The following is a 25,718-nucleotide window of genomic DNA, read 5'->3' on the forward strand; positions in this document are numbered from 1 at the left end:
CATTTACAGTAAATGACTAAAGCCATTTAGAGGGTTTTTTTAGGCTATTAAATAGACTTTAAAATGCCATAATATGGCATGTGCTGTGTGTGTAAAGCTGATACTTATATTTTTCAGACACTTTAAGAACAGGAAAGGTCTTATCTTTGAACCTGCTGCTTCTCTGCTCTCTCAACTGATGGGTGCAGTTTTATAGGGGAGGTCTCAAAAATAGAGGTAGTGAAGGTCCACAACTTTTCATGGTGTTTACTTACGTAGTTAATGTGAAGTGCCATAATGATGGCTGGTAAGTCACAGAGCTTGGGGATAGAAAAACCCTCTAAGTTACCAGGGGATTTATAAAAATCAGCTCCTGAGGGGAGCTGTCTGGAGCCTGCTGGTACAAGACAGTATAAAAGAAGTTCACGTATTATTTTTCCTCTCTAAATAAGATACCAAATATATTTCAGGACTTCTAGAAATGTTTTAACTTCAACTCCATTAGCAGCTTGTCCCAGAGAGTACTTCTGAGCCATGCTTGCTGCTTATGAATTTCATTGGTGGCAGACTGGGCCATTTTGCTTTGGTTACACTGTCCTCTGCCTTCATTACCTTCTGTCTACTTACAGGCTGTTTTGGTTTGGTTTTTTTTTCACTGAGATAGTTTAGGATTTTTTCCCCCTAATTTGTTGCTTAACAATGTGTGGTGGTTTGGGAGTTAACTGCCCCCCCAACACAATGAAATCACCCAGACTAGACTCAGCCAGCTGGAAGTTAAGGAATGAAGCTTTATATTCACGGCACAATATAGAAGCAGATATTTACAACACATTATGAATATTTAGAGTTGTATATACAAGTTAAAGCTAATACAGAAACACAATACCCCTCCCAGAAATCAGTTTCCAGAAGGGGCTCCCAACCACCCTTCCACCTTCTTTCCACCCCTCTACCTTATCCCAGAGTCTGCCTTATGTGCAAGGCGAGCTGGGAGGATCAGCAAGGGAGGTTAGAAGCAGAATGATTAGTTGGGTTACACAGATCCAAGCAGAGCAGCAGAAGCCCTGGGAGAAAACACAGACACCTACTCTGACAGATAGAGACTCTCCTATCTGTGTTTGTGTCCTTGTTTTTATACATCTCAGCAAACCTATGAGTGGAGTAGACATCACCATTGTTTCCTTTTCACAGCCTATAATCTAATTTCTCTCATTAAAATATTCCAATTAGCCTCAAACCAGCACACAATGGTAAGAAAACTGCCAGGAGCAACGGTGGGACCAGCACTGCATTTGCATTGTATCTGAGTGACCTTGCATGCATCAGCACTGCAAAGTTGTGTTCAAGAGCAGATGTGCCTATGACTTAAATCTGCAGTTTGTATAAACCTTAATAGGTTCAATGCACATGTGTATGATTTTGTGTGTGAAGAGGAAATTGGTCAAACACCTGGCTGTAACTGCTGTAGAAAACTGATTTTCAACTCCTGGGATTTTGTTTCTGCTATAGAGACAAACCTGTTCATAAAAACTATTTGAAGAGGATATGAAAGATTTAATTTACTAGCTGTCCTGCTCAGGCAGCCCGAGAATACTGTTTCCATCTGCAGCACTCATTCTGAGCAGAAATCCTGGGTTTCCTTAGCAGGCTTAGGCAGTGTGATTCGGTATGCTTCTTTCCTTTGGTCTGTTACAGCTTGGTGAAAAAATACTTCAAACAAAATATTTTTCTGAGAAGTTGATTTAAAGACTTGTTGAAATGTTGCTTTGATAATCTAGCTATTTTTTCCCCAATACTATTGATGGGCTTAAGGTAACTGAACTGACAGTGAATGAGCTGTACAAGAATCTTTTAACGATACAAGAGGGTATTGAATGACGGCAGACTTCTGTAGCATCTCCTGAACAGTACAAATTGCTAACATCTTCTCATTTCTGCAAAGGAGTTCCTGCTTAAGGCCCACTGGGGTTAAGAACGTTGTTTACTCTACTCTTGACTCCTGCAATATAACAATAAAAAAGTGATTAAAATTTAAGTAGTCATGAGAGATTTTCGCTATATCTAATTTCTTGAATGCTGGTGTGCATTAAAACTGGATCATTGCATAATATTGTTGTGGTAAGTATTACTGTATTACCTTCTTTAGCAACCAACAGAAATAAGAACAGTAATTTTCTGATAAGTAGTCATGTCCAAATGTGCTGAATTCAAAGATCGTTGAGCGTTAAAGTTGTGCTGTTTCCTCAGTAGGTTGTATTAATACTTTTCTCCACAGACCTCTATTTTGAAGTAGCTAACATACCACAAAAATCTTTTGCAAGACCAAGTTTGCTATTGAGTTTCTCAGCTCGGAAAGCATTTTCCATTTCTGTTTTTGGGTAGGTGATAATTTCAGTAGATTTTACAAGGGGAGCAAGAGAGGCAGGCTTTATTCAGTGCCTTTGCTTTCATTGTGAAAGGAAGAAGTGTTTATTTTATAGTTGGCACCTTTTGATATAGTGTAAATGTTCTTGGTATTAGAGTTATTTTACTATATAGTTCTACTTTCATGTAAAGCCAGTACAAATATTTCCATCTTCATACGGGGCATGAAGGTTAGAATCATAGAATCCAACCAGGTTGGAAGACACCTCCAAGATCATCCAGTCCAACTTAGCACCCAGTCCTATCCAGTCACCTAGAATGTAAATGCTTTTGAAAATGTGCTGCTATAAACAGGCTGTTCAGTATAACTGAATTTGGATTTAAACTTCATTTTCTTATATGTGTTTTTTTATATTCACACTATACTAATGAAGAGACTGTTGTCTTCATTTATAGTGAGGTGAAACTCTCATCCCTGCTGTAAGATAAAAAGATTTTTGGGAGTAGATGATAGCTATGGATTCATATAACAATTGGCACAGTTAATATGTGTCCAGTAGAAGTGAAGTTTAAATTGTGAAGAACTGAGAAGGGAAAGTATTTCAGAGATGGTGTATTTGAAACCATAAACCACACCTGCATGTGGCTTCAACTGAGCAGCATGTGGCAGCTGTTGTGGCAATGAAGATTCCATTGCTCAGCTTCTCTTAAGCTCTATTCACAGTACAGAGTGTGAGGGCATGCAATAAGGGCACTCTTCAACTAGTTTTAACCTAAAGAGAGACTGATATCACCTATGTGCAGCACTGTGGGTCCCAGTGGAGGCTGCAGAACTTGTGTGGCACCCTGGAAAGTTTGGGTAGTTAGCTTGCATTGATGTGCTGAGGCTCTGTAGTTGCTGATTTGAAAACTAGGCTGAAGCTAGCTCAGGAATAAGGCTCAACAAGCTGCAAGAGCAAAGAAATTAATTTTTTTTTCAGTTGAGTCCAGAGGAAACTACGATGGTCATCTCAATGTTGTAAGTGGCTAGACTGCTTTATCTGCTGTCTGGTTGAAGGGAAATCCAGAAACAGATGTGGTGCCAAAGAGGCCTTTTTCAGGAGTTCCATTGAGCAGGAAGCTGGAGACTGCAGCTGTCATTTGGACACCAGCAGTGGTATGTGTGGTGTCACTGTTGTTAGCAGCATCCCCTTCCAATCACTGAGTGGACTCTGCCAGCAGAGGTGGGTCCTGTGGCCTGGGTATCTCAAACCTTAACAGAAAGCTAGGAACTATAGTTGCTGCTCATTGCAGGGTGGGAGCAAAATAAGGCTGGAAATAAGCTACTTTGTACTAGCTTGTGTGTACTTTTGATTTCTTCCTTATTTATTTCTCCTCCCACATTAGCTAAACTTCAACACGGGAGCTATGTGTAGCTGAGTGGTTGGGATGGACTCCTGTGAGATTGTATTAGATCCCCTCAGGAAGAGGAAAGAAATCAGCACAGATCACTTTATTCTTAAGTATTTTAAGCATGATTTGGTTATAAGATTAGCTCACAAAAACATTACAGTATGGCAGTACCTACCTTCTGGATTTAACTCAGGTTTAGCTGTACATTAGGGTGGCATTGTTTACTCTCAGAGGACACAGCTCTGTCTGCCTATGGCCTCTTTTGTCTCCAGAAATCTGACCTGCCATAACAGTTATGTCTGTTCAGTCCTAGACTTGGAAGGGTGCCCCTTTCATTCAAGGGCATGCAGAGCTGCAGTTATCTGGGAAGCCATCAAGTTCTCTTGTGTAGGTGCTGTGGAATTTGAGCATTATAGACATATGATACACATTCCTAAACCTCAGTACACAGTAGTCACTCTTCACTGACCGTGGTGTGTATTCAGTTAAAAGTGGAACAAAGGGGAGTTAAGCATTGCTCCATATGAGCAGCTAACCTGTATGAGTCCATCTGCCTGTTCACCCTCTTGTTTTCCCCCGCACTTTCTTTTGGAGGAGTCGGGGAGAGGGGTGCTAGGGTATAAATAAGCAAAGGCATCCTGCACAATAACACTTGCTAACTCTTCTGAGTCTTGAAAGCCATGCTTTAAGGTTCAGAACTGAGCAGTGGAAGTGAGTAGGACAGCTTTATTTACTTACAGCACTTTGCTTTATGGTCTTTTGGAAGCGGTTCCTTGTCACTGCGTTTACTGCTTTGTAAAGTAAATCTTTGATCTACTTTAGCAGTCAACAGTCTGTTAAAGACCTGTTTTCTTCATGTTCAAAAAGCACTGCATGGTCTTTCTCCCCAGGTCTCTCCAGATCACAAAATGTGAATTCCATGCCTGGTTTTTAATTTGCTCTTTTATTGGGTTTGAATCTCCTTTTTCACTGCTTACAACATTTTTTGATAGAATTTTTCATTATGAGGATTATGATTAAAAATATAAACAGATCACATTTAAGCAGTGCTCTCTAAACGGATTTAATTCTAGTTTGTCAGCTTTGTTTCATTATTGTGTTCTCACTACCATTAGTATGTTAATTGTTTCCTGTATATAAAAAGCTTTCTGAACCAGAGCTCAGGTTGCCCAGAGCCCTGTCAAACCTGACCTGGAGTGTCTCCAGGGATGGGTCCTTAGCTATCTCCTGGCCAACCTGTTTCAGTGTTCCACCACCCTAATGCTAATGAACTTGTTCCTAACATTCAATCTGAATCTCCTTTTCTCTAATTTCAAACTATTGCCACTCATCCTATCGCTCCAGGCTGTCATAAAGTCTCACTGCAGCCTTCTTCTAGGCCTCCTTCAGGTACTGGAAGGCTGCTATTAGATCTCCCCAGAGACTTCTCTTCTGCACGCTGAGCAACCCCAGCTCCCTCAGTCTGTCCTCATAGGAGAATTGCCCTGGTGATCTTTTTGGCCTTCCTCTGGATCTGCTCCATCAGGTCCATGTTTTTCCTGTGCTGAGGGCTGCAGAGCTGGATGCAGTACTCCAGGTGAGGTCTTACCCAGAGCAGTGACAGAATCACTTCCCTAGACCTGCTAGCCATGCTTCTTTTGAAGCAGTCCAGGATGCTATTTGCCTTCTGGGCTGCAGGTGCCCATTGATGGTTCATGTTCAGCTTCTCATCTGCCAGAACTCCCTAATCCTTTTCCACATGGCTGATTTTATCACCTCCCCCCCCATCCTGTATTGATATCTAGGATAGTTATGACCCACGCGCAAGATCCTGCACTTGGTCATGTTGAACTTAATTAGGTTTGCCTGGACTGACCTCTCCAGCTTGTCCAGGTCTTTCTGGATGGCATCCAATCCCTTTGGCATATTGACAGCACCACTCAGCTTGGTGTCATTTGCAAGCTTGATGGTGCACTCCATCCCACTGTCTATATCACTGAGAAAAGTGTTAAACAGTACTGATCCCAGTACAGACTCCTAAGTAGTACCACTTGTCACCCATCTCCACTTCAAGCTACTGGCCAGTACCGTCTGGACATGACCATCTAGCCAATTCCTCATTCACTGAACAATCATCTATGTATTAGATGAGTTCTGGCTTTGTTTTTTTCACTTCGAAGGACTCAGTATCAAATGTGATCCATTCAGAGCTGGACCATTTCAAGGACGTTAGGCTAGGTGACTTTCTGAAACCACTTGGAGAAACCTTTTTTGATATTCTGTTCCAACAGAGACAAACATACACAGTAAGTGGCAGATATTCATGCTTGCTTTGCCAGACACATCAAACCAAAGCCCACTGTAGCTAGCTGAAGCTGCTGTATTGAGCTCACATCTCGTAATTTTGCAGCATCTGAACCTGCCATGTTTCTTTGCATCGTGAGCTCAAACTGAAAAACTGTATGAAAAAAAATAAGTTAAATTTTGTTGGCAGTGTAAGATAGTTCAGTCTTAATATGTTCATGAACCTATGTAGAGATTCATAGGTTAGACCACACCTTGAGTATTGTGTTCAGTTCTGGGCCCCCCAGTTTAAAAGGGACGTTGAGATGCTTGAGCGTGTCCAGAGAAGGGCGACGAGGCTGGGGAGAGGCCTTGAGCACAGCCCTACGAGGAGAGGCTGAGGGAGCTGGGATTGGTTAGCCTGGAGAAGAGGAGGCTCAGGGTTGACCTTATTGCTGTCTACAACTACCTGAGGGGTGGTTGTGGCCAGGAGGAGGTTGCTGTCTTCTCTCAGGTGGCCAGCACCAGAACAAGAGGACACAGCCTCAGGCTGCGCCAGGGGAGATTTAGGCTTGAGGTGAGGAGAAAGTTCTTCACTGAGAGAGTCATTGGACACTGGAATGGGCTGCCCGGGGAGGTGGTGGAGTCGCCGTCCCTGGAGCTGTTCAAGGCAAGGTTGGACATGGCACTTGGTGCCATGGTCTAGCCTTGAGCTCTGTGGTAAAGGGTTGGACTTGATGATCTGTGAGGTCTCTTCCAACCCTGATGATACTGTGATACTGTGATATGAAAAATGTCCTTAATGTGTTTTTTTTTCAGTGTCTGTCTTCTTATGCCCATCGAAAGAGTGTGTCCTTTGTGCTCCTTAAAGGAGACATCAGTTGTCACAAGTAGATTTTGTTCTTTCATGCTGTAAAGAGATTTTTCAGGAAAAAAAAGTTTGGTCTGAAATTGTGAATGTCTGCCCTAGACATCAACCAGAGTCAAGAAGCAGAATATTTTGAATGTCTGCTGGTATTTTTAATGATTTTTAACAAAAATTGTCTTCATCACACACCTGCTTCAAATTCTGAATGCTTGCAGGTTGAATGGATCTAATTGATTTTGACTGATGAAATCTCAAGCAAAATGGAGGTATGATTGTACTGTGAAAATGGCCTAGAACAACATCAGCTGCAAATATTAATGAATATAAGATAAAAGAGAAAACCCTCAGAGTCCAGGACACTTCTCTGAGGACACCTGTGCTTATTCTATTCTGCAGCAGTTGCGCTGCTGGTGCCTTGTTAAACACAATGAGTTATAGGAAGTTGTGAAGAAATTTGTATTTGAGGCCCTGATTTACAGGTCTGCAAGGTGGAGATGTTTAACGTGAGGATGCCTCTCCACTGGCAGATAGGATAGCATTATTTAAAATTGATTGGGAGGAATTCATAGCAGCCTGCCAAATTGCTAATGGAAGCCATTTGAATCAATCCTCTCATATAATTTAAATGCCGTTTCACTGCATATAGTTTAACCAGGAAGGAATCCCAGCTTGAAGCCAGTAACATTAATTATTATTCTTTTCATAAATATTTTCTTGGTCCAAAAAATGCTAAAAGAAAAGAAATGCTTATACCCTGAAACTTTTTTTCAGTGTATGAGCACTTCAGATGGCTAATTTGAGAAATGCCATAGCATTATTTTTACTTACATGTGTCAAAAGGCATTTTTTATCTACATGTCAGGTTTTTTTCTTACCTGATAGCTTTTTGTGGAGTGTGCATTTAAGGCTAAATTACAAATTGAATTCTGCTGTTAACTGAGGGGCCTATTCAGCAAAAATTATATATAGGCTTTTCTCAGAAGGTCGTGGAATCCATCCTTGCTGAGGTGATGAAGCGGGGAACTCCTTTTGGCCCCAGAATCGCTTTTGTCCAGATCTGCCTGGTCGTCCCACGGGGGAGTTGTCTGACGGCGCAGGATTCACTGCGTGAGGTTTGGTGTTCACTACAGCACTGTCATCCATCACTGGAAGATTGTCCTATCCAGGGGTTAATTTTATGGTTATTTGCTTGAAAATCAATCGAATTAAACTTGAGAACTAATGGTGTATTGCCCTAGTTTAAAAATAAACATTCTGGGGTTTGGCTGTTACTGGCTGAGATTTTGCACGGTCAGCACTGTGCAGGAAAAATATCTTTTAATTTCATGCTTTGCCCACTCATCTATTGCACTGCCAATTGCAACCACCGTGGTGCCAAACAAGAGAAAATATAGATTGTGTGAAAATATAGAGCGGAGTTGATGCTGCAGCAGCACAGGAAGTCCTTTACAGGGGCTGCTCCTCTTCAAATGGAAATAGCACATTGAAAAGCCTTTCTGGTTGTCCTTTGCTGCTGGCCCTTTTCACTTACAGAACCCAAGAATAAACAGCAGTGTCTGCTATTCCCCACCCCACCCCCCCCCCAGTATAAAAAAAAGGCTATTTCAATGTTTTTTTGCTCACACATGGTGATGGATATTGTAAGGGTTAAAATATGTCTAAAAATTAATCAACCCTCAGTTGGCCTTTCTTCGCTGGAGTTGATAAGTAAGTTGACCCCAAGGTGTAGTAATAATATATGTCAAAGATATTTAGCAGGCTTTTGCCATACGTGCCTATATAGGTATGGTGAACATACGACTGGACTGATTATGGACCTGAAGGCTCTTGCCCTGCAAAATACGTGTATGAAGTCAAGAAAGGTCAGCCTGCAATAAGGGTATTTAAGAAAGAAATCTTCAGCTGCAGTGGAATAGTTGGAAATCTAATACCTGTTTAAGCAGCAAGGTCTTATAAGTAGTCTAGTGAACGTATTTGAGGGACTGAAATTTTCTGAGTAAAAAGAGGAGAGAAAAAATTTAGTAAGGAAATGCCTTGAATGTGTTGGAGAAGCCTTAGTTCTGAATGCAAACCAGAGGACTTAAATGTCAACAGAGAGTTTATCTAATAATGTCTATTTGGTGTTGCACCCCAAAACAGTACTCAGAAAAGCAGGGTTGTAAAGGAAATTGTTTGGGTGCAAGTTTGTTTATCGTGATAATGATAGGGTGTTTTGGAGGGGGGGTTTTGAGGGCAGTTTCTGATTAGTTGTTGGCTTTTTGTTTGGCTGGCAGAGTTTGGTGGAGTAACTGCATTTATTTGTAATTGCATTTATAACACTAAACGGAGGAAAGACAATTGATTGTGGCAATGGTGACCAAGAACACAACAAAACAAAGTCTGGCCATGTGTCTGGAAGGTAGGAATTTTAAACAGGGATTGAGCTCTTGTTAAGCCCTGTAAAGGGGCCTCACTCCTTCCTCAAAATAACACTGGCAGTGTATGAGGATTGTGCCTTATTTCCCTTTCTACTTGAAGACCATGGTATTTTTGTAGAAAAAATAGTTCCTCAACTGTATCCACTGGCATTTTAAGTCTAATAAATAATTCTTCACAGTCATTCAATCACTCTCAGTGCAGACTTCAAAAGGTAATTTATTTTGCAGATAGACACCTCTGACAGCACTCTGGAGGCCATCCTTTCAGATGTAACCACTTTCAAGCAACCAGGAATAAAACATCCTGCTCAATCAGGTTTTCATGTGATAGAGAAATCTAATGTGTACACTTGGGAGGGAAGGGTGCTCTGCTCTTGTCTTTTTTCATTATGGTTTCCTGTCCTGTTAACTAAGGAAAGGGTCTGTAACATGCTTGCCAATCTCATCCCTTTGTACACGAGCACCATCTGGGGAAGGAGAAGCCTTTTGTTTGTCCAGCATGTTCATATACGGTCAGTGTAGCATGGGACGTGCCAGCAGAAAATGGTCTCTGAGCTAACCAAAGGGAGTTAAAGACTTTTTTCTTTATCTGAAGTAATAAAGAAGAAACAGTTACTACTTTTGGAGGCCAAACCTGGAGGAACGTAGAGGTTCTAGGTGTGGGAATAATGGTGGAATATAAATGAGAGTAACTTAGTTACTGACTGGGAGCTGAGTGAGCTGAGGCAGGTTTTGCAGAAAAATAAGGTGCCTGGTTTGGTATCACAAGTCGTCCTTCTCATTTTAGCTGCTAGGCATTAACATGGTTAACTCTTCACAAAAGGGCTTGTAGGTCATACAATCTTTCCTTATGCCTCGTGGAAGAAAAGTGCTGCCTGACTTGGGTGAAGTCTTTCAAGGACTTAAGCAGTACCTTTTGGTTTATATCAGCTCATTTTCCTCTCTGAAGGCAACATTCCAGCAGTTCTTGGTGATGCAGTCTGAGTAAAGCTATCAGAATGAGCTTCTGCGGCACAGCACTTGTTCTTCTCAGCCATCACCATGGTCTTTTGGGCAAGATTAAGAGACTGTTAAGCACAGTGGCAGCTGGAGTTCTGCAAAATGTTTGTTGATTTTTGTTTGGGATTTTTAGTTTTGTATTTGTTTTGGTTGGTTGTTTTTTATGTGTGTTTTGTTTGGTGGTTTTGGTTGATTGGGTTTTTGGGTTTTTTTGCTTTGCCTTTCCAATTTCTCTTCCTCCTGCAAAACAAATTATTGCATATCAAGACATTAAAGCCTTCACTGGCACAGTAGAGAGACACATGAATGGAAATAATTTATTTCTATGCATTCTTCTTTTCTGCAAGTAAATGAAGCTTAGGGAGATATAGTGCCTTATTTAATCAGGCATTTCCTTTCCAAAGGGAGAAGAAACGGAACAGGAACTCTCATTTCTAAATATCTAAGGTTACATTATTGCTGTAACTCAAAATGCAGCTCCCTGTTACGGCAGGGTTTGATCCACTCGCTGATTCTGAATGCTGTCTGCTTTACTTAGAAATATGTCTCACCATTAAAGCATTTTCCCCTTTTCTGTTTCTGATGGTAAATATGCTCTAGAAAGATTTTTTTATTTCTTTTGTAACTCTTTTTGTAAAAATTTAAAATGGAATTTACAGCTGGTGAGGAGCACAGTTTTTACATACTGGACCTTATCATCTCGGTAACCAATTTTTTCTTATGTCTCAGAACTCTCATTAATTTTTCACAGGCTTGTGATGGATAGTTTTTATTTATTCACGTCTGAGGTTCTGTTGTGTGAAAAGGACTCATTTTATAACATTACATATTCATGGCTTGGGATAGATGGGATAAGGAACTTATTATTAATGTGTCACAGTGGGAAACTTACTCCGGGTTCATTTGCGAATCTTGTTAAATGTGGTGCGGTCAGCAGACAGCCCTGAAATTTTTGATACATTTTATTGGAGAAGGGCAAAAAGGTTCAGTGACGCTTCCTTATCTAAACAGCACGAGTGAGATGGTCTCTTTCTAAATGCATTTCAAACACTGTATCAGTAACACAAGGTTAGAAGATGCCTGAGCCACAGTAAAATCAGAATGATGCCTTTTTTTTTTTTTAATGACTGCTTCCAGGTGCTGGTTTTGTCTAATCAAATCCTATTTGCTTAAACAAATATTGTGTTACATTTAACAAAACCATAGGAATTGCATGTAGTATAGTTAATTGCAAAGAGAACATCCCAAAATATATGACTTGATTTCTAGTGAATTGAAATGGGAGCATCCCAAACTGCATAGCTTGGTTTCCTAGAAAGTTAGGTTTATCTAACAGTTCATCATGGCTATATTTCACTGTGATTCTTTTGTTAATCATAGAATCAGCCAGGTTGGAAGAGACCTCCAAGATCATCCAGTCCAACCTAGCACCCAGCCCTAGCCAGTCAACCAGACCATGGCACTAAGTGCCTCATCCAGTCTTTTCTTGAAGACCTCCAGGGACGGTGCCTCTACCACCTCCCTGGGCAGCCCATTCCAATGCCAATCACTCTCTCTGGGAAGAACTTCCTCCTAACATCCAGCCTATACCTACCCTGGCACAACTTGAGACTGTGTCCCCTTGTTCTCTTGCTGGTTGCCTGGGAGAAGAGACCAACCCCACCTGGCTACAGCCTCCCTTCAGGTAGTTGTAGACAGTAATAAGATCACCCCTGAGCCTCCTCTTCTCCAGGCTAAACAACCCCAGCTCCCTCAGCCTCTCCTCATAGGGTTTGTGTTCCAGGCCCCTCACTAGCTTTGTTGCCCTTCTCTGGACATGCTCCAGCACCTCAACATCCTTCTTGAATTGAGGGGCCCGGAAATGGACACAGTACTCAAGGTGTGGCCTGACCAGTGCTGAGTACAGGGGCAGAATAATCTCCCTTGTCCTACTGCCCACACTGTTCCTGATGCAGGCCAGGATGCCATTGGGTCTCTTGGCCACCTGGGCACACTGCTGGCTCATCTTCAGCTTGCTATCTATCAGTATCCCCAGGTCCCTTTCCTCCTGGCTGCTCTCCAGCCACTCAGTCCCCAGCCTATAGCACTGCTTGGGGTTGTTGTGGCCGAAGTGCAGAACCCTGCACTTGGCCTTGTTAAATCTCATCCCATTGGCCTCTGCCCACCCATCCAGCCTGTCCAGGTCCCTCTGCAGGGCTCTCCTACCTTCCAACAGATCAACACCTGTTCCCAGATTGGCGTCATCTGCAAACTTACTGATGCAGGACTCAATCCCCTCATCCAGGTCATCAATAAAGGTATTGAACAGGACTGGGCATCTTCATAATGCACTGTGCATATTCAGAATATATACCTGTATTTGTTATAAGGAAATTGATGGGCAGTCTATGTATTGAACATATAAAATTAAAAAAAAAACAAGTGGTAAAGCTTGGTGTAAACTCATATGTTGGAGTTCTACAATTGCATCAGATTTCAAAGAACCTTCTACAAGATTTAAAAGAACCTTTTTGTATAAGGTCATAAAGCAACTGTAAAGCTGAATGGTTTGTGCTTAACATTTTAAAGTAGAGGCTCTGCCCCATATACTCATGTGCTCAAAAAGGCATTTTTTTGCTGGTGTTGCACCCCCAGACTCGCAATTATAACACCAATGTGGTTAAATAATTGTTCTCCAGTAATGCCCTTACTGCTGTGATACAGCGACTTGTATGCCAACTTGGAAGGGGCGTGCATAGCTTAGTTAAGATTGGTACATGTGGAAGGCACAGATAGGCTTAAGGTTGTGTGAGGTACAGGTAGGTTAAACTTATATAAACAACTTGTAGGGTCAGCCTCCTGTGGCCAGCAGACCCTGCCTCCTCGCAGCTGCATGTGGGGGGCTGTTTTCGCCACCTCAGTTCCTGCCTCCGGAATGGACTCAAGGACAGTTTGCAGCCAGGTTGCTCATGCTTATCAATTCATGTCCTCTGTTAGCAAGAAATCTGTCCACACTTTTATTCCTATTAAATACTCCCATACTCACTTTCCTATATACAGAAATGGGCCCAGAGAGAAAGTCTGGAGGTTAGAAATACTTCTGGCTCCCAATTATTTATCATACATTGCTAGCTTTGTGCTTTTGTTATTGCTGGAAATTAGAAAGAGGGTTTTATTGAGATGTTTTTTGAGTATATCAATTACTTTCTTATCAAAGCAGCTTGTGCATGAAAGTATTAACATTATGTCACCAGAAATTATTGAAAGAGTTAAGAGCATGTTCTCAAACTTCAATTGAATTATAACCTCTCTTGCTTTTCAAAGATTTTATTTCTCTTGAAAGTAATAATAGATGAAAAAACCTTTAAGATTCCACTTGAGCTGACTAAAAGAAGAAAACATAAGGTGGTTGGATTTTAAAAGAACTTTTTTGTTAAACATTAGCTTTATTAGCCATCCTACCAGCAGGTCACCAGCATTATATTGTCATGTATAATACAAGAGCTGGGCAGTGAGAAAAGTGTAGTCTATTAAGAGTTTGTGAGAGCGTGTGTGTGTGTATACAGTGAAATAATATCTAGTGTAATGCGAAGTGACAGTCAAAATTACAGCTTTTCTCTTGCCGCAAGGGTACTTCTCTGCCAAGTATAGTAATATTGTTGTAGCAGTGTTCAAGGTTGTCAGCAGTTCTTGGTTACTCTGCAGAGAGCCATAACCGTGTGTGGAAGCAAGGAGCTTCCTGTCAAGGGAGATACTATAATTTTGATCTATATTTGTTGGTGCCAAACTGCAATTAAATAGGAGGCGTTGGAAGAGGTTTTTATTTAACCAACTTAAATGCGTTGATTAATTAGTTAAAACAAACAAAACAAACCAAAAAGAAACCCACCCCCAAATTTAAATCCTCGTCTTTTATCAGCATAGTTTGAGTTCTGAATTTATCTGCTATTTGTCTCTGTGCAAAGAAGTGTGTATGTATGGAATAAACTTGATTTCTGGAGCTGAATTTGAGGTGGCTGAGGATGTGTAGGGCACGCTGCTTTTAGTTTAAATATTAGCTCTGAAGCTAATTATCTATCATAAAGTTATTTCAAGGGGCAGTTATGCAGCTCAGTTTTTCTGAGGTCAGCATGGAAAGTTTCTTCTCAAAACTGTATTTTTTCAGAATCTGTCAGGACTTCAACAAAATATTGTCACAAAACCATGTAATATCATCTGTATTGGAAGCAGTAAAGAATTTCTCCGATTTCCCCACGTTGAAAATGATGATAATGGTGTCAGCAGTTTTATTCAGTCGAAAACCATTTTTCTTGATGATTAAATTAAACAAAATGAGGTGGAGGAGAGAGATGCTTTAGAAAGCAGAGTCCTTACAATCAGGAGCTCTCCTGCTGTCCTTCAGCAAAGCATTGAAATAGGAGCATACTTAAGTGATCTTAGTACTTGCATGCAGAAAATTTGGTGATATGCTAATATAGCTGGCTGAATAGTGCATAAAAGATTACTTAGCCAAAACCCCCTCTAGCTTCTATGGAGTATTTCCCAAGGGGAGATGCTGACACATGTTCTGAGGTACTTATACAGCCCACCCCTCTGCTCTTGTGCTGCACTTTGGCCATAACAACCCCATGCAGAGATACAGGCTGGGGTCAGAGTGGCCGGAGAGCAGCCAAACAGAAAGGGATCTGGGGGTGCTGATCGATACCTGCCTGAACATGAGCCAGCAGTGTGCCCAGGTGGCCAAGAGAGCCAGTGGCATCCTGGCCTGCATCAGGAATGGTGTGGTCAGCAGGAGCAGGGAGGTCATTCTGCCCCTGTACTCTGCACTGGTTAGACCACACCTTGAGTACTGTGTTCAGTTCTGGGCCCCCCAGTTTAGGAGGGACATTGAGATGCTTGAGCGTGTCCAGAGAAGGGCAACGAGGCTGGTGAGAGGCCTTGAGCACAGCCCTACGAGGAGAGGCTGAGGGAGCTGGGGTTGTTTAGCCTGGAGAAGAGGAGGCTCAGGGGAGACCTTATTGCTGTCTACAACTACCTGAGGGGTGGTTTTGGCCAGAGGGAGGTTGCTGTCTTCTCTCAGGTGGCCAGCACCAGAACGAGAGGACACAGCCTCAGGCTGCGCCAGGGGGAATTTAGGCTTGAGGTGAGGAGAAAGTTCTTCACTGAGAGAGTCATTGGACACTGGAATGGGCTGCCCGGGGAGGTGGTGGAGTCGCCGTCCCTGGGGCTGTTCAAGGCAAGGTTGGACGTGGCACTTGGTGCCATGGTCTAGCCTTGAGCCCTGTGGTAAAGGGTTGGACTTGATGATCTGTGAGGTCTCTTCCAACCCTGATGATACTGTGATCCTGTGCTTCAATTTCAGCAGGTCTCTGAAGGCTGCAGTGCCTGGGAGTGACTCGCATGGTAGAACTGGGTGCTACTTAAAGCTAGCACAGGTTTCAGATAGGTGTATGAGGAATGAAAGAAGATAATGAAAAAAGTAAATCACAAATAAGTTTTCAATATTTTTCTTTGAGCTATAGCTACCATAAATTTCAGATCTTTTATGCTGAGGAAGTGAACTAGAAAAGGAGTCTTCCTGAAATTAAAGCAGGCTGGGTGCTCATTGGAGAGCTTGTACAACTGGGTTGTTTCACTGCTGTCTCAAGTACTCTTCACAGAATCATAGAATTATTTTGGTCAGAAAGGGCCTCTAAGGTCATTGAGCCCAACCACCAACATAAGAGCACCATGGCCTTTAAACTATGCTCTTGATTTATTCCATATCACCTTGCACATTTAACTAGTTCTGGAAATCATGTGTATCTGACATGTGTTTCTGTGTGCAGGAACTGAGTATGTGTTGGAGTGACAGGTGTGGTGAAGAGCTAAAGTCATAGCTGAAGGTGATCCATTGAGCATAATGAGTAAATGTGGCAGTAGTATTTGTTACTGCACCAAGACCCGTCCTTAGTTCTAGGGCACATCTCTGACCCCTGTGCAGAGGAGTTGTCCAAATGCATTGTGATGGCTGATCTCCTGTAAGACATAAGAAAGAGGCTACAGAGAAAAAAATATGAAAGCTACAAGGATCACAGGGTATTAGGGGTAGGAGAGCATCCAGTCCAACCCCTCTGCCAGAGCAGGACCACACAATCTAGCACAGATCACAGAGGAATGCATCCAGATAGGCCTTGAAAGTCTTCAGAGAAGGAGACTCCACAACCTCTCTGGGGAGCCTGTTTCAGTGCTCTGTGACCCTTACAGTAAAGAAGTTTCCCCTTGTGTTGAGGTGGAAGCTCTTATGCTTATACCCATTGCTCCTTGTCCTATCCCAGGGAGCAAGTGAGCAGGGCCTGTCCCCTACCTCCTGACCAGCCCTCAGATGTTTATAAATATTAATTAAATCCCCTCTCAGTCTTCTCCAGACTAAACAGCCCCAGGTCCCTCAGCCTCTCCTCATAAGCCCTGCCCTCCGGTCCCCTCATCCTTGAAGCTCTCCTCTGGACCCTCTCCAGCAGATCCCTGTCTCTCCTAAACTGGAAAGCCCAAAACTTGGCCCAAAACATTCAAGATGAGGTCTCTCCAGGGCAGAGTAGAGTGGAAGGTGAACCTCCCTTGATCTGCTGGACACACTCTTCCTAGTACACCCCAGGATCCCACTGGCCTTTTTGGCCACAAGGGCACATTGCTGTGCCACGGTTAACTTGCTATCCACCGGGACCCCTAGGTCCCTCTCCACAGGGCTGCTCTCCAGCAGATCACCTCCCAGCCTGTACTGGTGCAGTTTATTATTCCTCCCCAGGTGCAGCACTCTGCACTTGTCCTTGTTGAACCTCATTTGGTTCCTCTGTGCCCAGCTCTCAGTCTGTCCAGGTCGTGCTGGATGGCTGCACAGCCTTCAGCTGTCTCAGCCAAGCCTCCTAGTTTGGTGTCATCAGCAAACTTGCTGAGCAGACACTCTGTGTCACTGATGAAGATGTTGAACAGGCCTGGACCCAGCACTGATCCCTGGGGGACTCCACTGATTACAGCTCTCCAGCTGGACTTGGCACCATTGATCACCACTCTTTGAACTCTATCTTGTATCCAGCTCCTAATCCACCTCAGTGTCTGCTCTTCCATTCCACATTTCCTCCTCAGCTTGCTCACTAGGCTGTCATGGGAGACAGTGTCAAAGGCCCTGCTAAGGTCAAGGTAGATTACATCCACTGGTCTCCCTGAATCTACCCATTCAGTTATGGCATCATAGAATGCTATCAGGTTAGTCAAGCGTGACCTCCCCTTGGTAAATCCGTGCTGACTACTGCTGATAACCTTCTTCTCTTCCAAACACCTTGAGATGCCTTCCAGAAGGAGCTGCTCCATCATTTTTCCAGGGATGGAGGTGAGGCTGACTGGTCTAATAGTCTCCTGGAACCTCTTTCCTGCCTTTTTTGAAGACTGGAGTGACTTTGGTTCTCCTGCAGTCCTCAGACACCTGTCCTGTCTGCCACGATTTGGCAAAGATGATGGAGAGTGGCAGAGCAATAACATCACGCAGCTGTCTCAGCACCCATCAGGGCCCATGGACTTGTGAATGTTCAATTCGTGCAATTGATCCCTAACTCAGTCTGCACTGACCAGTGGGGAGCACTCCTTCCTCCAGGTTTTCTCTCCTTCATCCAGGATCTGGAGTACATAGGAGAGTTCAGCCTTAGGTGTAAAGACTGAAGCAAAGAAGGCATTCAGCAGCTTTGCCTTCTTCACATCCTCAGTTATCAGGGCTGCCTTCTCGTTCAGCAGTGATTTTTAGAGGCTTCCCAAACAGCAGGAAACCTGCTGGACAAATACTAAAAGATCTGAGATCTCTCTTTTGTGGTGTTTCTCTACAATGCTTTGACAATGACAGTGCTTCTGTTTTTACCGTCGCTGAAGCTTCTGTTTATTCTTCCATTTTGTTTCCTTTTTTTCCTGGTGGAGGGCAGCAAAGCCAGAATGTGGGCATCTTACCAGTCAGCTTCCCTAGTTTTTGTAAATACATCATTTAGAAAGGTATCTTATGATTTTGTACCAGCCATGTTTCCAGAATTTCCTCAATCTGACCATCTGTTTGGTTTATGACTGTCTAAAGTCTTTGGGTTTAGCTCCTTTGAGGTCACTAGAAATGTTGTTTTTTTCCTGTGAAGTCTCATCTCTGTGCTACAGAAGCATTAGTGCTCAAGAGGTGATCCTACAGTATCTGTTTGTACACAAAAATGGATATACCTGCCTGCACCTCACTCAGCATCTTCAACCTGAGTGGACTTAGCATCCTGCATGTGACAAAGTGGTTCACCCAATGTAAATCCCTTCCCATTGCTGTATTAATGTGCTGGGTCTTTTTTAATTGAATAAATATATTACACAGCAGGACAGATTGTTTTCCTCGTGGCCTTGCTGTTGCAATTTGAGAACAGATACAATTTCCTTCAGCTGATGAAGAAAGCAACATCTGTTCTTGGTTTCCTGCAGCTTCCCTTCTTCAGACGATGCATTTAGATGCACGATTTGAATTCCATCTGAAGAAACAGAAAATTAAAGATGTGACCCCTCCTTCGAGGCAATGGTTACACTGTGACAACAGTGGGCTGAGCTAAATTCAGCTATGTCAAGCAAGAACTATAAAAGTGGATAGATTGCACTCTGAGCTTCACTTTATTGGATATTGTAATTGACATATAGTTGTCATTTATAATCATCTGTCCATTCCTGTGAGTTGGGAGCAGTAAAGTTAATTGTGGCTGCTCATTTGCATTAATCTCACCTCTGAAGGGTACAGTAACCCATTAATATCATGTCATGATGAATTATCACAAATAACATTGAACATATTGATTAATGATCTCTGAGATTTGTATCTCGTTAAAACATTTTGTTAGCTCTTTAAACTTTTAAGCAGACAGTCAATGTATGCGGGAAAGGTTTAGAGATCACCCAAGAGGTGATGAAAAGTTATGGCATACATTTTGGGTCACTAATTAAAACTTGCTTTAAAGGTTTCAGACTAATTTTTAATCTGCTTTTTGTTTCTGAAGGTGTAGAGCTTGCAAGCTTTTTAATCACAGGAGTTGTCATCTTATTCTTTGTTGCTCAGAAAGATAGTAATTGGTGCCAGTTGGGATGGCAGAGGGGAAAAAAAGGAGTAATCAGACTTAGAAACTGCCATCATTTATGTAGCTTCTATTCTATAACAGAAATCATGCTCAGAGTAGCCTTTGTTTGTTTTGGTTTTGTTTAATTTTCTGGTTTGGGGGTTTTGTTTTGTTAAATCCTTCTATTTAAATTTTATTCTTGAGGCCAAATGTCTTTTTCCAGTTTGGGACCTGAAGTTACTTGATTTTCCCCCTCCTGTTCTTTCTTTATATGTACAGATGCATACATAAGGATGAATGAAATGTCATCCAGTGGGTGGCCACATAATTTTAAGTAGCTGGTAATTAAATATTTTACTATTTTATTATTACCTGTTTTTTTTCTGTAAACTGGGAGGAATAAAGACTTTAGAGAAGTGAAGGAATTTATGCCATAGTTCAAGAAGGTGACTTGGCAGTACAGAATTGACTCCTTTGCATATCTGAGTATTGTGTTTTGAGAGTCTGTGAAATATGTAATATCTTAAACCATTCAACGGTCTGCCCTATTGAAAGGTTTCTTTGTCTCCTTGCACATGAAAATGCTGTATTTGAGTGGGTCCTATTTAATAAACCTAGCTCTAGGTGGTCCTGAACCTGTATAATGACACTGTTTCCCTTTTTTCCACCTGCAAGAAGCTGCCAGTATAGTTAAGGGGAAAGTACTCAGAATAGTAAGGAGTTCTTAAAATTATTTGGGTATTCCTGGTATATTGCTTGCCAGCAATATATATTTCACGGATATTACTTGAACTTTATCTTAAGAGTGAACACATTATTCACATATGCAAAATATTTTGAGTGAGGACATGATTCACATATGCAAAATATTTTGAGTGAGGACATGATTCACATATGCAAAATATTTTGAGTGAGAACATGATTCTCATATACAAAATATTTTGGACTAGAGCTAGATTTGTTTCTCACTCTGTCTCATTCTCTTATACAAGGACTGAGGGTGGTTTTTACGTTTCTGATAGCATCACTGGTCCTTCTCAAGAGCTAATCCTCACCTGATTCTAGGAGGAGACTAATGTGGAGATTAGAGCAAGAAAAATCATCCTTTGGAAGGTGACGATAGGATATGGCAAATCTTCACAGGTGTGCCATGACTTCTGCTGCTCTGGCCGCACACAGTGGCTAATTGCATCGCATCGCCTTTCCCCATGCTGGGGTTTTTGTATGGCAACTAACACAATTTTAACTTATTTGCTGGCTTTCCTGGCCAGCCCCTACAATCTTCTTGCAGTAATTCCTGAGAGTCCGTTTCCCTGGCATGCGAGGCTGTAGAGTCAAGGATTATATTCTAGCTATAATTTATGATTAACTAGATTTATGGCTGAGATCCCAAAACAGCTTCAGTACAGTGTCCTGAGGAATTAAAGACAAAATGGAGACTATCATTCTGAATTGTTTCCTTCTCTGGATTTCAGGAAAACTGTGAGATATATTTGAAAAAGAAAACCAAACCTCAGACCCAAACCAAATGTGATTTACAGTTGTGAAACAATTCAATTTCATACTGAGCAATTTAGCACTGAAATGCATAAAGTCCTGAATCTTTATAGTATTAAGCTGTTTAGTTTAAACCTTATTGTTTGTCACCTAAAGCCGACGCAGTGAATAATGCATATTCAACCCTCCTCCTGCTAATGCAGCTCCCCCCCCTCCCCACAAAACAAAAAGTGTGTGTGTGTGGGAAACAGAAGTAAGGTTCCTTTTTACCCATGGTGTTAATCCTTATTCATTTTAAAAACCTGCTAACGGAAATATTTCCATTCAGCTCATTAATCAATTGTGATTTTCCTTCCCTTGTTTTGTAAAAGCTGTTGCAATAAATACCTTTTTTTTTTTTTTTCCCACAAAGCAAAAAATCTAAGAGATGGATGCAGCAAGCGTAATTAATAGCACCCAGTTACAGAAGATCAGCAAGTTTGTGAGATTCACATGCTGCTTTACCATATGGCTGCCCAGTAGGCGAAAAATTTGATTAATGTTTTGAAGTAGGTGTTTTGGTTTTTTTTTTTCCAGCGAATATTACAGCCCCAGATGAGGAATTTTACTTTCTAGTATTGTTAGACCTAACTAAAATAACAGGGCTTTTGATTTAAAGCTAAATCATATTTTGATCCCATGAAAACTTTACATGCAGGAGAATTAACAGCCCTGCTGTATAAAGAAGAGACCCTAAAACTTTTTAACAATGCAGCCATAATGGTTAAATTTTTTATTTGATCTCAGCTTTTCGCAAGTTGATTGGTTTAAGATAGCAGTACAAGCGCACGAGTTTTGTTACAAGCATCCCCCCCTCCTCCCCAAATAAATTTACATCCAAATGAACTGATTCATTCTAATTTGTCATGCTATTTCCCCTTTTAATTCTCATGCTATTTCCCCTTTTAATTCCTTAGGTAAAAAGAACAACACCACCCAAAAAAAACAAACAAAACCCAACCCAATATTAAGCAGTTGGCCGATGAAGAATCAGAAGATACTGTTTGGTTCCCTCAGTAAAATACCACTGGAAATAGTCTTCTGTTAGCAAAACTGTACAATGTGTTCATTTTGCTTTAAGTAATTGCTGTAATAATGGTAATTAGTACTTAATCCATTGATTTCATACCACCCCCACCCCCCCTTCCACCTTATGTTTACCTGAAGTGAAAAATATTTACAGAATTGCATCTGAAGAGTATCAGGGCTTAGGTTCAGGTGCTCTCATGCAAAGCTAATGCCCAGCAGGAAGTTTTGCTTTTATCACAAATTCTCAGTTTAATACAAGGAACGTCAGCAGCTGGTAAAGAGCAGATTCAGGGTGCTGAGCCGAAATGGAGTGGAGAGCAGCTTTGCATGGAAGTCTTGCTGAGCTTCCAGAATGCTGAAGATAAAGCATTACCTAACACTACTTTGCTACTTTGGTTTCTTCTAATTGCTGCAGGTAATGCTGAGGTTCAGATTCTGCCTGGGTGATGCTAAGGCTGAAAAATGAGAGTTTCTGCATTAAAAGAAAATACTTTTTTGGGCAGTTTTTACAGCTATATCATCTTAGCAATGAGGGATTAATTGTAGGGGTGTGCTAATTAGGACTTGACTGGCTGTACAATTAGGATTTGACTGGCTGTACACATCCCCAGATCAGAGATCTTGGCACACAGTTGCAAGTTTCAGAGGAGGAAGTGGGAACTGTCAATAAAATAAAGCTGAGTGAAAATAAAAGCCATCAGGTTTTTTCAGATCAGAAATTTTCACCTTTGACAACAGTGGGTGTCCAGGTGCATTAGTTACTGATTTTAACCATCAGAAGTAGGACACAGCTTGGAAGTGCTTTTATGAAAAGTGTAACCAGGAGTGGAGCTGAGGGAGTGAAGGGATGGTTATCACTTCTGGAGAATACAAATGCCACCACAACTCGTGCTTCGATTGACAGCTGACAGAGCAATGCAACCAAATCCCGACTTTTAATATAGGATGGGTTGGATTGTTTTATTCTTTTGAGAAAGGACAGTTAATTAAATTGCTACAAGCTTCCCAGCTTTGTGCTGCTCGAAGATTGCCTCTAGAATTCCCCCCCCCCTTCATATTATCAAATGCATTACTATTTGCACGAAGTATGAACCTTTTTATTAGGCCATTTTCCATGTATTATCTTTTTTCTTGTCTGTGTCGGTGATTCTTTTGTCAGTGATTTATTACTAATAAGAACACATTTTATGGCAGAAATTTATGTAAAATGTACCAGTGTTTCCCTTAACCTGTGACTAAACTACATGCTGATGTTAAGATATTCCATTATACGCTCATCAAAATGTGAAGAAGTTGATATTTTAGTATTTAATTCTCTTTGTTCTTAGGTTTGATTCAATTATTTCAGAAACAAGCAGAGATTTCAAATATTTTACTAGTGGGGCTGAATATTTAATTGATAGTGTCTGCAAAAGAAGGTCACTTGAAACTGCTTGAACTGTGTGATTAAATTATGCCATCGGATGCAATTATGACTTAATCTGGAAGACTGGGGGACGTCGGGGATGTTATTGCAAGTGTCACACTTTGCTTGGCTTTTTAATTGAGTAAATAAAGGCAAGTGTTGAGACTGGTCTGTGACGGCGCTTTCCTGTTAATGTTCATGTTTTTTAACTGCTTCAGAGCTTCTCTTCTGCTTTAAATCTGTCGGGAAGGTCTGTAAGGGATTGTCTACATGAAGAGGCTGTAGAGTGGTCACTCTAAAAAGCTCCTTAGCGTAGTACTTTGAATTTTAAATCACACACATAATTCAAAGGTAATCTAACTTTCAGTGTTGGACTTAAGTCCATTCAGTTAAATGGAGAAAAATGACTGACATAAGGAATGAGTTATTGATTTCTTGTAGGAAAATGACTTCTGTAATATAGGAAGTATGGTAAAAGGACCAGCTTAATTATTTAGGGGGCACCGTTGGAAAAAAAAAGTGCTTTCGCAGCACTGCAAATTGTCTAAATAGGAGTTGTACAACAGGGGGGGAGTTAAGAATTCTTTCTTAAAGATAAACTGTAGTGGTTTATTTTTTCCTCAGAAGACGGAGCTCAGCTGGTTGTTTAAAACATTTTTGTTACTCGTGCAGCTGAAGCAGAAAAGCAGACAACAAAATAGTTTTGATTTTAAAGCTAAAGGCAGGGCAGCTTTTAACTGATGTTTCCCTTCTTTGCATTATGTTTATGCTTTGTGGAATCTTGATGTCTGAGGGCTGGAGAGAAGGAAAAAAAAAAGCAGCAGCATGTAAGAAAGTTATTCTGAAGCCTTTGTTTTTAGTAGGTGACATGAACTTATAAAATGTGTGTTTATCAAGTAAATATATGTGGCAGTTTCTATCTGTATGAGTAAGGCTTTAAAACTCTGATAGTTGACCATTTATAAAGTACCAGATAAGGTATTTGCTTTGGCTTTTCCCATATGGGTTTTTTTCCCTTTTGATTTAGTGCCATTCTGTGCAGAAGGTCTTCGGTATCACGTTATTTTGACTGCGGCTCACAGTTTTTGGCAGCCTCTTGGATAAACAGAATATTTGTGGTTAATTGGTTGAACATGTTCAACAATTATAATTATATTAAAGCTGTAATGTGTTTGAACATTTGCCCACTGCAGGCTGCTAATATCTGCTAACTTAAATTTCTGTCTGACTGGGACTAGTTTGTAGTTGATTTTATTGGAACTATCTATGCAGGGTTTAAAAGGCAAACGTGTTAAAGCAGAACTAATGACACCTGTTTGTGCAAGTTTGCCACAGGATTCAATGCATAGGCCCTTGCCTACTGATTGTTTGTCATCCTGAAATTAGGTATTTAATCTTCCAGCGTTACTGGAGAGAAACAGAAGTCAGTATGATTTTTATTAAGTGAATTATCAGGAATACTAATTTGCCTTCCAAATGAAATAAAGAATTGGGAGCTTCTCCACTTCTGCTTCTGTAAGTCATGGCCTGAATTTGCTGCTGCAAAGGGAATGGCAATAGGCTGTGCACACAGTAAAAACAGGAGTTAGACCTCGCAATCTCACAGTGCTACTGGAGTTGTGGGTGCACTTGGATGGATTTTTAGGGCATAATTCTCTGAGTTTGTTTGGGTTTGGTTTATTTTTAATTTCCAAGCAGAAGTCACAGTCCAGGCTTGCTCAGAGTTGTCACTATGGTAGGGTAGGTAAATAGTGCTGATTTTGACTTTAAAGCTTTGGCAGGCGTTTACCTGAAGAATCACCAGCGTTTTGTGTGGCTGATACCCTGCAGCTCAGAAAGAGGCAATTATGCTCGCAGCCCCTTGTTTTAATTGAGTGAAGCGTAATGACTTCTCTAATGCTCCATGGACTGAAAGCTGCACATGAGTGGCTCCCCGGGGACCAGCATAGCCCTTCCCGAGCACATGTTTTTTGGGGAAAGTAGTTGAATGGAGGGGTCAGCCAGAGGCTGAAGCTGGCACAGCAGGAAACAAGAAGCAGCACCAGCTCTGTCAGCGATGATGCAATCAGCTTGCTTCTGTTCACTTCCAGGCTTCTGACCCCTCTGATGGCCAGTGTTGAGCTCCAGCCTTGGCTATCTGCTCCTCGTTATGTTTTTCCACCTTGACAGCTTCCCTCTCTCTCTCTCATGTTACAAAGAAGTCTCTCTGTTCATCTCTTCACATTTCTAATCTTTTGTGTGGGTTTTTTTCTAATTTAGGTTTGAAGATATTTTATGGCATAGTCTGCTTCCGTGTGCTTCTACCCTTAGAGATCCCGCAGGTTGTTCCTTCTAAAACAAATTAATGTAGTGCAGTAATTGCATCTTTCTGTTCCAGTATTTCTAAAATAAATCTA

At 41.4% G+C, this 25,718-nt stretch overlaps 1 protein-coding gene and 1 non-coding gene across 5 annotated transcripts in view; one reads left to right on the forward strand and one right to left on the reverse strand.

Annotated features, from left to right (window-relative positions):
- Positions 1-25,718, forward strand: part of WWOX (WW domain containing oxidoreductase) — a 539,956-nt gene that overhangs the window by 56,830 nt on the left and 457,408 nt on the right. Inside the window, exon 6 of one of the 4 annotated variants that reach the window (XM_064159957.1) lies at positions 21,806-23,498. The exons of 2 other annotated variants lie outside the window; for them this stretch is intronic. In XM_064159957.1, coding sequence (XP_064016027.1) covers positions 21,806-21,859 — 54 coding nt within the window. In that variant the 3' untranslated portion in view covers positions 21,860-23,498. Of the gene's footprint in view, positions 1-18,732; positions 18,775-21,805; positions 23,499-25,718 lie in introns of those variants that run through there. One more of the 4 variants, XM_064159958.1, reaches the window with a different exon arrangement.
- LOC135184676 (U7 small nuclear RNA) lies at positions 18,033-18,092 on the reverse strand. The gene has a single exon (XR_010306122.1). It is a non-coding gene; the product is annotated as a U7 small nuclear RNA (small nuclear RNA).

Source organism: Pogoniulus pusillus, chromosome 20 (genome assembly GCF_015220805.1).
Source record: "Pogoniulus pusillus isolate bPogPus1 chromosome 20, bPogPus1.pri, whole genome shotgun sequence".
NCBI lineage: Eukaryota > Metazoa > Chordata > Aves > Piciformes > Lybiidae > Pogoniulus > Pogoniulus pusillus.